Source organism: Myodes glareolus, chromosome 12 (genome assembly GCF_982192425.1).
Source record: "Myodes glareolus chromosome 12, mMyoGla1.1, whole genome shotgun sequence".
Lineage (NCBI taxonomy): Eukaryota > Metazoa > Chordata > Mammalia > Rodentia > Cricetidae > Myodes > Myodes glareolus.
Genome location: NC_142037.1, coordinates 83068674 through 83084559, shown reverse-complemented (window position 1 = coordinate 83084559; position 15886 = coordinate 83068674). Strand labels below are relative to the sequence as shown.

At 46.0% G+C, this 15886-nt stretch overlaps 1 protein-coding gene across 1 annotated transcript in view; it reads right to left on the bottom strand.

The window, feature by feature from the left end:
- The window catches only part of Tm9sf2 (transmembrane 9 superfamily member 2), a 48184-nt gene extending 46864 nt beyond the window's left edge, over nt 1-1320 (bottom strand). Inside the window, exon 1 of the mRNA XM_048421728.3 lies at nt 986-1320. Coding sequence (XP_048277685.1) covers nt 986-1156 — 171 coding nt within the window. The 5' untranslated portion in view covers nt 1157-1320. The remainder of the gene's footprint in view (nt 1-985) is intronic.
- Nucleotides 1321-15886: the final 14566 nt, after the last annotated feature.

The following is a 15886-nucleotide window of genomic DNA, read 5'->3' as shown; positions in this document are numbered from 1 at the left end:
TGCCAACACGACACTGCATAGCTGACACATTTAAACCTAGAAACAGCAAAATGCAGTGAAAACTTTAACAGCCTCCCTAACGCACAAATGCGGTAAAGTTTACAGTCATAAAATAAACACCAGCTTTTAAAAGTTAGTAAATGAGCCAATTTGCAGACTGTAAACGTTTTCTGAATTATTATTTGAACTGTTAAAACGAACGGTTTCAAGAAGATCCTCGATCCTGCAAATGGTTAAGTTTCAGTAACTTAACGAAATAATGGTGTATTGTGATGTTCTACGCCTAATAACATAAAAACCGCTATCAGCTGGTAACCGAAAAACTTGTAGGCCAATGTTCTACGAAGTCAACATTTTCAAGAGGGATTCTTTCTTTTGCCGTATGCCTCTTTAAAGTATTTAAAATTATCTCGGAGAAACCCACTTGGGGCCTCTTAAATATGTGTACAGAGACTTTTTTAAAATAACATTTAAAGGCCAGGAATTAAGCGTCTCGATAACTCGTCTTTACTAGCGCAGTTTTGATGAGAGTTAGAATAGGTCACTATCCACAGGTTAAGTAAGCGACTGCTAATCTTCAAGTGAGACACCAAAGTCCTAGAGAGAATAAATCGTCGTAACCAGGAATTCCAGGAAAGTACAATGACATGGGAAGCAAGACAATGAAAAGTTACATTAGTTGTCGATAGGCTGGAAGCGCCCTAAGGGGCGGGCGGCAGGTCACCCCGGGAGCTGCGTGCAGACCAGTCCAAGGGCGATCGGCTCGACTCCGGAGCAGTGCCTGCGACCCGGCGGGGACGAGGGGGACGAGTCGCCTGAGTCTCCTGAGCGCTCAGCGCACCTTCTAAAGCCGCCCCGAGAGGGCACGGCCCCTGCCCGCACTGCCCGCCTGCCCAGCTTGCCCTGCCCGCCGGCCGCCGCTCCAGAACGCGACCCCACCCACAGCTACGCCCCCTCCGCCGACGGCCCGCCTGGCCTCCCTCACCTTGCACTCGTCGGTCTTCTTCTCCTCGGTGCAGAAGTTGACTGGCGCCAGGCCGGGAAGGTAGAAGGCGCTGCCCGGGTGCGGGCCCGGGACCGTCCCCAGCAGGAGCAGCGACAGCAGCAATAGTCGCGGGCCCGGCGCGGGCAGCGACGCGGACGGCCTGGTGCTCATGCCGGCGGCTGCGAGAGGACGGCGGCCGAACCGAGGGGGACGACGAGGGCGGAGGGGGCCGGAGGGGCTCGGAGATCACCTGAAGGCCCGAGCGCGGAGAAGGCCGGCCCGCAACGGCTAGTTCCGGTTGCGCTCCGAGACGCCGCGGGCCCCGCGACGGAAACCGAAGCGGGCCTCCACGGAGCATGCGCGGCGCCGCGTGCACATGCCCAGTGCGGGCGCGGCCAGCACAGCGGGCCGTTTCCGGGAGAGGCCGGGCGGGGAGGAGATCCGCGTTCCGGGTTTCCAGCTCTCCGGCTGGGGCGACTTCCGGCTGCGCGCTTCCGGCTCTCACGGTCCTGTTTCGGCGCTCGGACCTGGCGTTTCTCGGGCGCTCAGCTCGGGACTGATGCACGGAAAAGTACTTCTGGTGCAGACCGAGTCGGTGGACGAGGGAAAGTTCGAATATTTTTCAGGGAGTAAATAATTTTTCCATAAAAGCCTTTGTCCCCTCCCGCCCGTTGGAGCTTTAGACTTCAATCAAACTCCTCCCCGAAGTGCGTCATTTTAGAGTATAAAGCAAACATTAGTAGCCCTGCACGACCAAAACCCCAAGATTAAGAAAGGGCGAGTTCACAAAGTAAGTAAATTCAAAAAAGTTTTGGAGCCCTATCAAAATCTTTGTGGGTGTGCACATATTTTCCCCCAAGGAAGGTTTATAACTAACCTGACTTTCAATGGGACCTAGCACCCTGTAGAAAGCCACGGACGCAAACCAGAAAGAGTTAACAGCAAAGGCGGTTTGCACCGGCTTAGCACACTATGACCTAGCTGTGTGAAGGCTCTGTGAGTTCAGCAAGGGAGAAAAGGATGCTCTTCCTACAGAGTGGGAACAAGAAAGTGAAAAGACCTAGGAATATAGTTCTTCCGGGAGATGCTGACCGTTTTTACAACACAAGGAGCAGTGAAGTGCGTCCACACACACCCTCTCTCAAATACATCACCAGACTGAACTTTGGTCTGGGCGCGTCATGACAGCGTCCACTCTGGAAAGAAGCAGCTGCTGTCTCCAACAACAAAAGGGGGGTCACGTATTTTTCTGACACTACCAAATTTGACCTCCACTGTCGCAGCTTCTGCCCCAACCTTGTCATTACTATTCCACCTCAGATAACAGCACCTTTGCCTCAAACCTCATTCCCTATAGCCCACATGCTGTTCACGGGACCACCGAATTATAGACTGAGTCCTTTGGTGGTCTCCAAGCTTAGAACTACCCCCCCCCAGGCCACTGTGCGGGTCTCCTCTGCTTCTACGTGTGTGAGAGGGATGATGTACAATGTGAATGTCCCTGAATTCCACCGGTGCCCCCACGATATCCATGTTGGGAAATTTGTTCACTGTCTGACTTCCCACGGGTGCAGGGGCCTGGTCTCTGCAATTTCCACCTCTATAACCCGGGTCTGGAGAACCGAAGACGAAGCTAACTAGAAATTGCACGGCCCTGGTGGCCGGACGACATAGGCTCTAGATCTGAATTTAGAGTCGCAGACTTTCGGCGCTAAAATCTGAAGTTTTCCAGATGCATTTAACCCGCCCTCTTTCACAGAGCAAGCAAGCCTAAGACGGAGAACGGCTTCCACGGTGGTAGCCTGGGCTACTCGGTAATGCTGAACCCACGGTGCCTTGTGGGCTTTTTTTCCTCCAGTCCCCGCCACTGTCATACTCTGGGCAAAGTAAACGGAAAAAACAAAAACGGGCAAACGGAGTCTTAGAGAACGGAAACGGTATCGGGATTCGGGACAGATGATGGCCCAGAGCGCTGACAAGGCGTACGCAGAGCCCATACACCAACGCCTATTTCTTTATTTTGACACGTCACAGCTCCTGGTCTCCTTTGGGTTGGTAGACCCCCTACTTCCGGATCCGGTCTCTTCCGAGTAACGCTTCACCTGCAGTTCCCTAGGTTACCAGGGGGCGGGGCGGGGCGGGGCGGGGCGATCCAGGCGTTGGGGAGCTTCTGGTTGGCGAGCACTGTTGGAGTGGAGAGTTCCCTTCCAAACAAGGATAAAGGGAAATTTCCTCTGCGTTCTCCACAGGGATGTGGATGCTCTTTTCCTCAGACTACTGATAACTCTGGCTGGAGCAAAACCTGAGGAATGTGATTTTCTCCCATGCTGCACACTGCAGCTGTCAATTCGGAGAAGCTGAGGGAAGGGAAGGGTACTTTTATTAATAATGGATACGGAGTTTCAGGACAGAATGATGAAAAATGTGTGGGAGGGATGAAGTGGTTGTTGCACAATTCGACATACCATGTCTCTGAGCTTTGCACTCAAAATGGTTAAACTCATAAATTTTATTACATATAGTTTACCACAGTTAAATAAAAATCCAGAATTCCTTTTTTCACCACTTTTCTCTGTTGAGATAATTTAGACGTCCGTTTTTCTAAGTTTCTCACATTGTATGAATAAAACGACCAGATTTAGCAAGTAAATGTACAGATAGCCATGTCATGTCAAACGTTTTGATTTCAAATGACCAATGACTGAATAGTACGTGGGCACACACATATCATCTGATCATCCTACTCAGGTGTCAGGTGTAAGTTGATAAGAAAATGACTCACATTTGAAAGAAGTGTGCATTATATATTATTGGCTACACATCTGTAAATGAAAACATCTTCAAGATTTTTCTAGAAGGGGGAAAAAGAAACCAAAAACGGATTGTCATTCATTTCCTGACAGAGTATGTCGTCAGAATATCATACCCAAGACACACCATTTGGGCAGAAAGATGATTCTGGGTTAAAGGCAACAGAGACTTAGTGTGCCCGGGATCATCTTCCTCTTTAGTCTAAACAGAATAGATATGTCTCTTTATAGATGTAGAGTGGAGCCGGATGGGCTAGGCCTTCAACCCTGTCTACTTGGGAGGCTGAGATAAGGATCAGAAGTCCAAGAACTGCCCAAGCTGCAGATCCTTGAGTTCCGGGCACATCTTGGGTGACATAATGAGGCTGTGTCTTAAGAAGTTAAAACAAACAACAACAATAAAAAGACGGGCTGAGGGTTAATGGTGTAGTGCTTGCCTAGCATGTATTAGTGTTAGCTCCTAGGTTCAACTTCTAGAACACACACACACACACACACACACACACACACACACACACACACCAGTAGCAAGCAGAAGATGAATTATTTGGCAAAGAGAACCAGTACCTTTTCTAACCAGAAAGATTATCAACTGAGAAAAATCTCCATAAAAAACTCTAGCCATCAACTCTAATCTGCCACATTTCTCATTGCTGTCCCAATGTACGGCCTGTGGATCAAACCCTTTCTAACTACTCACGTCTACACAGTGCACTGTTTGTTAACAGCAGAATTCTTGTAAGGACAGCTGCTTCTTTTGGTTTTCATTTATTTTCTGTGACACCCCTGTTGACCAGAGGTTTCTGTCCTGCCTGATCCCTCAGCCATTCAGTCCCAATGAAATACACAGCGGTCTACATTAATTATAAACTGTTTGACCTAGTAGCTTGGGCTTCTTACTAATTAATTCTTTCTTATATCTTAAATTAGCCCATTATTTTTGTCTGTGTTAGCCACATGGCTTGGTACCTTTTTAGGTGAGGCAGTCACATCTTGCTTGCTCTTTCTCTGGTTTCCTCTCTGTCTGGGTGATGACTGCAGACCAACTCTTTCCTCTTCCCAGAATTCTCCTGTTTTCATTGCTCCACCTCTACTTTCTGCCTGGCTACTGGCCAATCTGCGTCTATTTAAAATACAAGTGACAGAGTACAGACCATTGTCCCACAGCAAGCCCCCACACATAAAAACATGAATAAATATGTCTTCTCTCAAATTGCTAATTTCTAGTTGTTGGTAAAAGAAAATTCATTCTCTATAGTATAACTTGGAAGTAAACCTGACTTTGAACAAATAAACTATAAACACTGACCACAGAGGTCAGTGTCAAGTTATGAGATCTTGAATGGGGCAGGACGTGGTGGCGCACACTTTTAATCCCAACACTTGGGAGGCAGAGGCAGGCGGATCTCTGTGAATAAGGCCACTATGATCTATGAGTTCCAAGTCAGCCTGGACTACCTATTTAGTTAGAACTTGTCTCAAAACAAAACAAAGAGATAAAGAATGATCCTAGTGTTAGTCTTGTTTAACATTTCTGTGACAAAATGCCTGCGAAAACCAGCTTAATTGAGGAAAGATCCCAAGGTCAAGGCCCTCCAGCCATCTGGAGCATCCTGATTGTGTTGCAGCGGCTTCAGACAGAAAGAAGGCACCACATGGGAGCCACGTAGACTCTTGGTAAAATCTTTTAGAAATGGCTTTCAGGGGGCTGGAAAGATGGTTCAGTGGTTAAGAGCATTGCCTGCTCTTCCAAAGGTCCTGAGTTCAATTCCCAGCAACCACATGGTGGCTCACAACCATCTGTAATGAGATCTGGTGCCCTCTTCTGGCCTCCAGACAGACTATTGTATACATAATAAATAAATACTTTAAAAAAAAAAAGAAAGAAATGGCTTTCAGGATGTGAACCTGAGCCGCACGCACAGTCTAGGGGAATACTTTAAGGGGTTCTTGTCAGTAAACAGGTGTAATTCTTAAGAGTTTTGGCACTATTATCCTTTGACTTACTTATAAGACAAACCGTATGCCACTTAAAAGTCCACTCCAATCTGAGACGGAGTGCTGGAATCTGCCCAGCTACAGTAACACCGATGGTAGGTAACACATCCGATCCAAAAGGAAGGCGGGTGAGTCCAAGGCTGCCACAGTGATTGGTCCAAAAGCAGCAGCCCACAAGGGATGGTGTTTATTGATCATTTGTGCTTTGGAAAATGTTCAGCGTTTTGTGTGCTGCTTAGATATGATTGCAGATGGTGTATTTTGGTCTTGACTTAGGTTCGAGTGGCCCTGTCTGATGTACATGCCCTGTGGGACTGCATTGAAGGGAAGAATTTCAAGGCCAATTGGCCAATTCACCTCCCCACCAGTAACTGCATCTCTGCCTCTCAGCAAGGTATTACTTCACCAAATAGAACTCTGACGTTCATCCCCAGGATGGATAGGGACATCCTGGTATAGTTCTACAATAAAACACTACATGGCAGAAGAATAGATTACTATTAAACAATGAGACACACGTCAGGCTCACAAGCATTGCTGTAAGGTAACACTCAGAAGCAGGCAACCCTAAATTGTGTAAGTCACCTTTAAAATATTTGTTTTTTCTTCTGCAGATGTGTGTATCTTTTTGTATCTCTGTATTGGAAATATGTCACATGTGAGAACCCTTGGAGCTGGCATTATAGGCAGTTGTAAGTCACCTAACGTGGGTGCTGGGAACCAAGGGCTCTTAGCTGCTGAGCCATTTCTCCAGTTCCAGAAAGCTGCCATTTGAATCAGGAAGAGGTAGAAAATAGGAGGATGGGAGGCCTCTACTTCTGCATTGCTGGTGATTGTGTCTAGACAGACACCTGCCACTCTGTTCAAAGTGAGTAAAATATACCTGTCTGAGGGTTTCTACTGCTGTGAAGAGACACCGTGACCACAGGAACTCTTACAAAGAAAAATATTAATTGGGGCTGGTTTACAGTTCAGAGGTTTAGTCCATTATCGTCATGGCAGGAAGCATGGTGGCAGACAGGCAGATATGATGATAGAGAGGAAGCTGAGAGTTCTTTATCTGAATCCACGGGCAGCAGGAAGAGACTGCCACACTGAGCCTAGCTTGAGCATCTGAGACCTCAAAGCCTGCTTCCTAGTGACACTCTTCCTCCAACAAAGCCACACCTACTCCAACAAGGCCCACCTCCTAACAGTGCTGCTCCCTTTTGGCTTATGGGGCCATTTTGATTTGAACCACCACTTTCTCCCTCCCCTCTGCAGTGATATTTTGATTGTGATTTAACAAATCAAGCTTGCCTGAAGATCAGAGTGCAGAGCTAAGCGCCTAGAGGCCAGGCAGTGGTGACACACACATACACTTTTAATCCTAAAACTTGCAGGACAGATGAATCTCTGTTAGTTCAAGGCCATTCTGGGCTATGAGAAACTGATCCAGTCTAAAAGAGAACCAGAGCTCACACAAAGGTGATCCCAGCACTTGGAATCACATGCCTTTGATCCCAGCACTAGGGAGGTGGAGACGAAGTGATAAGGCTGGGCAGAGAGAGGAATATAAGGCGGGAGGAGACAGGAGCTCAGTATAGTCTGAGGCATAAGCAGTCTGAGGGTGCTGTCTGAGGATAGGATTGCCCCTTTGGTTTGAGTATTGGTAGAGGTAGGAACTCTCTGATAGCTGGCCTCTTTGATTCTCTGATCTTTAGCATTAATCCCTACATCTGAACATTCTGGATATAGAATTTTGAGGAAACTGCTAGATCACCTGGGCTAGTTGTCTTCACTGCTGTTTGGATCTTTTGTTCTGAGAACACGAACTTTTAAAGATAACATATGCCTGTATTAACACAAGCATGGGCTGTGCAGTGTGTAGAAGTCAGCTAAAGATGATTTTTTTGTTCTATGCTTGAAGAGGTAAAAGGCATCTGATCTGTTATCTTTTAAATCTGTCTGGACTGTATAATCAAACCTCTATCCATGCCACATGAAAGAATAGCATGTAATAGTCATGAGGACTCTGTAGCCAACAACATTGATCATGTTTCATCCAGTCTCAGAGCTGTTACTGTGTTGAGGGATCAGCTTACACATCATCTGTCCTGAACTCTTTCTTGGCTTTTCACCTGAAGCCAAGATCCTCAGGAGGTCCCCCCCAAACAAATTTGATCTTTATTAATTTTGAAGAGAACCATAACTTTTTGTTTCCTATGAAAACAAAGGCATAACCTCTCCCTCAACATAACATATTTTTTTACTTCCATTTTGAAGTTAAGACATATTTAAAATATATAAAATAATTTAGCAGTTTTCATAATCCAATGTCTCCCAACAGCTATTGGTTTTTTTATTCATTAGCATTCAAAAATTCAAAATCAACAAAACAACATGTGAAGGGCCGCATCCACATGCTCCATTACAAGATGGCGCTGGCATCTGGTTTCACCGCCAGGTGAACACACATGTGCTCGGTAACTTTCCACTGCTGTCCCTGCCTACTCCCGAGGCTTCACCTGGGCTAATTGGGCAGCGGGCCAATCCAAGGGTGACACGTCCGAAGCAAGGACTGTTTCCTATATAAAGGTTGGGTTCCCTCATTTAGGGGTCCCCGGTCATGTTAGCTGATGCTCTCTCTCTCAGGACACATTAAAAGCTTTTCTGCAGAAGAATCCTAGTGTCCCGCGTGGTTCTTGCTGGCGAGACGATAGCATGGGACAACAACATACAGGATCCAGACACCCTGTGTATTTCCCATCCTTAGATGGCTTATTTTTTATTATTTTTAATTTACTCTCTTCTTAAAGACTTTATTATTTTTAAAGTACTTTTCTATGACTGTCTATACACATTTTCTTTTTTTCTTCATCATCTAAGTAGATTTTTAAACATACTGAAGCTTTTTAGAGTTTTCTGTGTCTGGATCTAGCTTTTTCTACCACTTGCAGTGTTCTTTGACTACGTTAGACAAATCTTAAGCTGTGTGGCTCAGCTTAGCACATGGTGCTGACAGCTGGCTCTATATGTCGTCAAGCACTGGCCTGCCTGAGAGACTTCAGGACTAGGAATCCACATGCAGCTCCAGAACTTTTCTTAGCTTTTTCAGGCCCTGTGTTTGGATATTTGAGACTCCATGTTGAACATCATATGTAATGAGTCTTTCTCTGTCTCATCAGCCAACTCCCATGTAATGACCATAGACTTATTATTAATTATAAAAGCTTGGCCTTTAGCTTCAGATTGTTTTTAACTAGCTCTTGCAACTTTAATTAACCCATATTTTATTAATCTACATTCTATCACGAGTTCTCACTTGACAGATATAACTACTTATAAAGGGATATCCATAGGGACTGTTTTTGGTGACAGTACTGCTATTATGTAAGCAGATGTGGATACGGGAAATATTAATCTTTGTATGTGTTAAGACTTGGACAAAGACATTTTATAGCTGGCTATGGAGGTATTTGATGCGGGGTTCCCCTCTGTATGCTGTGAATGCCATTAGGTAATAAAAAAGCTGCTTTCAGCCAGTGGCTTAACAGAGTAAAGTCAGGCAGGAAATCTGAACAGAGATGTAAAGAGAGAGTAGGCAGAGTCAGCTGGAGGAGAAAGATGTCTGTGTGCCAATACCAGTAAACCACAAGCCTCATGGTAAAATATAAAGTAATAAAAATGGGTTAATTTAAGATATAAGAGTTAGCCAAAAATCCGCTTAAGTGATTGGCAGTGTTGTTATTGATACAGTTTGAGGGATTATTTCAGATCTGGGCAGCCAGGAGCGAAGACGCAGTCTCTGTCAACCCCAGCACTGGGAAAGCTAGGGCAAGAGCAGAGCCTTGTGCATGCTACACAAGAGTTCTACCACTGTACGACACATGCAGCCATGACAAAGTTATTTCTGTGCCGTCAAATCAAGGTGATTTTCTCTGTGCTGAAAAATAGTGAACCTAGCCCTCTCTGGTAAAGAGATTTTATACAGATAGCTAATATGCATGACTTTTTGCATACGAGCACACACAAGTGTATCTTGCTATAGGAAATATAGCGATGCCTGTGATTTTATTAGGTCAGCTTTTTGCAAATAATGGATTATCTCTGCGTTCCTGGAAAAAATATCTTCTGGAAAGGTTGTTTCTTTTACAGTTATGAGAACCACAGAGCTCTCGTCTCTGGACATTCTGGGCTTCGTTATGGGCCAGAGGGTAGAGGACAACAGCCCTGGCTGCGCCTCTAGATCTGTCATTAGCATCCATTACTGCACAAGCATGATGGTGCGATCGAAGACTAAGTACCTGCTTCTCTCTCCTCTCAACCCCCGTGTGTAGTTAACACTCTCATCAAGTATTAAGCATCAGGAGGCTTCCAGAGGCCTCAGGAGTGGCACTGGCCTATTTGATTTCACTTTGTGAAAGAAATCAGAGTTATATTAGAGGCAGTAGACAAATTGCTGTACTCAGAGATGTAGAGGAAAGCACTTAAGCCAAATTCATTGGGCTGGTTTCAGTTTTCACGATGGAAGTCTGAGATTCTGAGGTTAAACCTCCCCTGGAGAACAGCTACCCCGGCTACCACTCACTTCTAGGTTCCCACGTCCCCGCTTCAGCCAGGACCACCAGCAGAAAGGGAGGCCACAGGCATTGGACAGGCTCACAGTGCTCTCGCCGGAACCACAGCTAACAGCAGACCTCTGGCTGTGGGCCTGCAGTTTGGTGGTGAGCAGCCTGTGCCCCGGAGGGCAAGGCTGTTACTACAGGAGGCTCTGACAGGCACTTCAGATTTCTGAGAGGGGTTTGCCTTTGGTTCCCAGTAATAGTTCCAGAACTCAAAATGAAACCAAACAATTTGTGTGCGGAAACTCCACAGTCCTCCAAATAGATACACAAGCAAATACACAGAAAGTGGCCGAAGGAAAGGCATCACTTGGTGAAACAGTTAAGAGAGGAGGCAGGGGAGCCCTAGATTTGCCAGAAACCTTAAGTTTGTTAATTAAGATTACATCTGTATGTATGTAGGGATGGGGGCACATCCCGACAGGTTTGTAGAGCTCAAAGGACAACCTGCAGAAGTCATGTCTCTTCTCCCATCATGTGAATTCCGGGGGTGGTGACAGAACTCAGCAGGCTTTACCTGCAGGTACCTTTACCTGCTCAGCTACCTTCCTGAGCTATCCATGGTGCCCAGGTTCCTTTCCAGCTGTGTTCCAATATGGCTGGGTAATTTATAAACCAGTTTATCTGACTCGTCATTCTTGCACCCAGGAGGCCCAGAACAGGGGTCAGGTGTCTGTGCAGGGTCTCCATGTTCTGCCGTCACATGGCAAAGAGCAAGGAAATGAGACAGATAAGGAAGAGTGGGGCCCACTCACCTAGTAGCTAACCCACTCCAGGCATAGGACAGAGGTCTTGTGATCCCTTTGCCCCTTACACAGCCTACTTCTTGATACTGCTACAAAAACAGCTCCTTTCAACATGAGTTGATGGCGATATTAAAGCCAGAATATATTCAGACGGATTTGACAGAGGTCCCGGGATGCAGGTACATGCGATTTACTGAACTATTGATTTGTGAGGGAAAACAAGACAGGCAGTAAATCCAGTGAGCAGGGGGTCTCAGACAAAGCATAGCAACAACCTCTGTCTTAGTTACTGTCGCTCTGATGAGACCCCATGACCAGGCAACTTAGCGAACACTTGGGGTCACAGTTTCAGAGGGTCTGAGCCCACGACAGGGAGCCTGGCAGCACGCAGCAGCTGTAGCACTGGGGCAGTGGTTGAGAGCTCGCATGTGCATGCACAAACAGGAACAAGCAGAGCACACTGGAAATGGCTTAGTCTCTTAAACCTCAAAGAGTATCTTCAGTGACCTCCTCCAAGAAGGCCACACCTCCTAATCCTTCCCAAACAGTCCCATCACATGGGGACAAAGTACCCCAAAACATGAGCCGATGGGGGCCCTTCTCATTCAAACCACTGCATGAAGGTGGCAGGTGCCTTTAATCCCAGAACTTGGGAGGCTGAGTCAAGTGGATCTCTGTGAGTTTGAGGCCAGTCTGGTCTACAGAGTGAGTTCCAGGCCAGCCAGAGCTACATAGTGAGGCATTGTCTTAAAAAAAAAAAAAACTCACAAAGCAACCAGCTCCCCAGGGAGAGCACTGACCAGGGAAGGTAGCTTGAAATTTGGGAAAAGAAGCATATGAATTGTTGCGGCTGGATGTGATGGTCTGGAGGTGCCCCAGCAGATGCCAGGTGGGATTATGTCCATTCTTCTTGACGAGTGAATGCAGAGTAGAAACATCTGAAAACGAAGCCGTGGAGAACCTGGAGCTGGGGAGCCACTGGGACCAATGCAGGCAGGACTCGGATTCAGAGCAGTTCCTACCCGTGTCACGTCTGGATTTCAGGTGAAGGATCAGGGGAGGCTATGAGGCTGCCTGAGAAAGAACCCCGCTCAACCCGAGTCCTCCAAAGGCCAGCGGCAGCGTCTCCTGAGTAGAAAGCACCGTGAAGGAACAAGCATAGGTTCAAGAGTGCCTGTCGAGGAGGGGAAGTCAGGCAGGGCGACGACGTAAGTCAGCATAACAAACTCCACAGGAAGTGCAAAGTGAAACAGAGAGATGGTAGTTGAATAATCCAGAGCATCTGCAAAGATCTTAGAGGACTAAATCGTTGGGCAACTCTGTGAAGCCTTTGTGTGTCCAAGGCACGTAGAGGCTTTGGCTTGAGGACCTGAAGCCATGACCACTGGGACAAGACACAGTCCTGATGGTGCAGAGTAATAAAGACAACCAGAAATGGGCGCTTGCTGCGAAATAGTGAGGGTGCGAGTTCAGATTCTGGTGTGGCTGCAAGTGCCTGAGATCCCAGTGCTTGGGAGGAGGGGCAGACACGAGGATTGCTTGGGTTTGCTCTCTGCCAGCACAACTCAGAACTTCAGGTTTAGTGAGAGATCCGTCTCAAGGGAATAAAGCTCAGAGTGATGGAGTAGGACATCTGGTGGCTACTCTGGACTCTGAACACAAGTGTACCAACACACACACACACACACACACACACACACACACACAAATTTAAGTTCTATGAGCAGTCATGGAGCAATCTGTTTGCCAAAAACTATTCACTTTTAAAGAAAAAAATCTTTTTACAGTGAATTTATCAATGAATTCTTGGGGTAGTGCTTTCTTGTTGGACTCCCTTTGGACCACAGCCCACAATGATATGGAGATTTCTTATTAATTATGAAAGCTTAGGATTTTTCCCAACGAGCTCTTATAACTTAACCCACATTTTTAAAATATCTATGTTCTGCCACGGGGTTCATTACCTCTTCTTAGTACGGTACATCCGACTTGCTCCAAGTCTGCTGGTGAAATTGCGCATCTAGAATCCTCCTCCCAGTTTCTCCCTCTCTGCCCAGAAGTCCTCCCTATTCTCTTCTGCCTGGCTATTGGCCATTTAGTACTTTATTAAACCAATCAGAAGGTGCCTTAGGCAGAGACACATTTTTATGGTTGTAAACAAATATTCCGCAACTGAGCTGTAGCCTCAGCTGTTTCCTGACTCCTGGGCTCACATGATCCTCTGTCTCGGCCTTTCAAACCCTGAACTGCAGGTGCCTGCCACTATGCCCATTCATTTAATTCACTCCCGAGTTCTTTGCATGGGTCTGTCCAGTACTAAAGTGAAGGGAAATTTCCTAAGTTTGAGGATGTCCTCACATCAGCTCAGAACAGGACTGGGGCTCCCAGGGGAGTGGTGGACATAGAGCTAATAGGTCCCCTTTTATATACATCCTCTCAGCTCACAGAACACTGTTGAAGAAATGATTCAGAAGTAGACTACAGAACCTCTACAAGCTGTATCGGGTGTGATCACTAACGTGTGGGCTTGGTGTCGCCGTGACAAAATATCCATCTAATCTACTCAGGAGAGGAAGGTCTATTCTGGCCCACAGTTCTAGAGGGTTCAGCCATGGTCGCACGGTCTTGTGGCTGTGGGATTACACTGAGGCGTAATGTCACTACAAGTTCATGGCGGAAGAAAGCTGCTTATGTCACAGTGACTAGGAAGCAGAGGGAGAAAGAAGACCTGACTGGGGATAAAATACACCCTCCAAAGTCATATCCCCCAAGGATCTACTTTCTTCAGGCCCTGTTTCCTCATTTCCACCACCTCCCAATAATGCCACAAAATAAATTGAGTCCATCAGTTAATGATTAACCTACTGATTGGGCCCTAACACAATCAGCCTTAATACCACCAACACCTGGGGAGGAAGCCTTTAACACATGAGCATTTGGTATTAATTTATAGCCAAACCATAAAAGAGAGCCATTTAAAGGTTTTCAAAAAACAAGTGACACATTTAAGGATGTCCCTTACAAGAGCAACTCTAGGAGCTCAGCCATTAAGAATTCCGGCTGCTCTAGAGAGAACCTGGGCTTGGTTCCCAGCAACCAACACGATAGCTAACAACCATTTGTAAGTCTAGTTCTGTGGAGATTCGATGTTCTCTTCTGGCCTCCATGGGTACCAGGCATGTATATGGTGCACAAACATGAATGCAGGAGAAATATTCATACACGTAAAATAAAAATAAGTAACAAATATTTAAAAAGTTATAGCAGTTTTATTAATAGCTATCCAAAACTTAGAAGCAGCAAGGTGTCTTATGATAGATGAATGAACAAGCAAACTATAGCTGTCCATAAAAAGGAATGTTACTTAGCAATAAAGAGAAATGACCCATCGAGTCCTGAGAAGACAGGGAGGAAAACCTTAAGCCTATGGTACTGAGAGAAGCCAACCTGCAAAGGCTGTATCTGGAATAAATCTCACTATGTGACTGTAGAGAGGGAAGAATTATGATGATAGCAACAACCAGAGGTTTCCAAGAGAGGAGGGGAGAAGGAGGAGAAGGCTGGGGGGGGAGCCATTCTGTCTGATGTTATAATGATGGTACCTGTCACCATCTTGTAAAGACTCACAGGACATACAATGTAAAGTGAGTCCTAATTAAATGATGGACTTCTGCTGTGGAAGAATGCTCTTGCACACTGTAAAGCTTTGTTGCTTGTATTGGTTTAATAAAATGTTGATTGGCCAGTAGTCAGGCAGGAAGAATAGGCAGAATAGGAGAATTCTGGGAAGAGGAAAGCAAAGACAGAGTCACCAGTCAGAAGCAGAGAAAGCATGATGAGAATGACTCACTGAGAAAATGTACCAAGCCACATGGCTAACCATGGACAAGAATTATGGGTTAATTTAAGTTTTAAGAGCTAATTAATAGTAAGCCTGAGCTAAAAGGCCAAACAGTTTATAATTGATATAATCATCTGTGTGTTTCTTTGAGACTGAAAGGCTGCAGGACTGGATGGGGCAGAAACTTCACTTTAGAGACTTCAACAAGAGGATGTGGCTGGGGAGATGGCTCAGTAGCTAAGAGCACTGGCTGTTCTTCCAGAGGACCTGGGTTTGGTATCCAGCACCACATGTCGCAACCATTTCTAAGTCCAGGTCCAGGGGATCCAAAGTCCTCTTCTGGCCTCTAACAGTACCGCATGCATGTGCTGCACAGATATATATTCAGGCAAAAGCTTACACACATAAAATAAAAATAAACAAAATCTCAAAAAACTAAAAGAAAGAATATGGGACTATAATTCGTCCACTGTCAGAAACTACGATGTCACACTTCTGCAAGCTGCCAGAGAGAGAGGAACTGTAACAGAACAAGCAGGGTAGCTGGAAAGGCTGGCTGCTTTTCTCTGCAAACCAAAAATGGCTCCTAGAAAGATAAATAAATAAAATAAAGTTTCAGTACTGGAAAGATGGCTCAGGAGAGAAAAGCTCTTGCCACTATGCCTGACAACCTGAGCTCCATTCCTGGAACTCCCACAGGAGAGAACCAACCCCCACAGATTGTCCTCTGATGGCACACCATCCCGACAAATAAATTAATGTGAAAAACAGTCTAAAAGGAGAATTTTCCATAATTTAAGAACAAACGGCTCTGTGCCACTGCCCAGGGTGGGTGTGGGTTAGTCACCCCAAAGAACAACCAGATCAGAGCCCAGATGACCAAGAGTGGCACTTGGTGACAA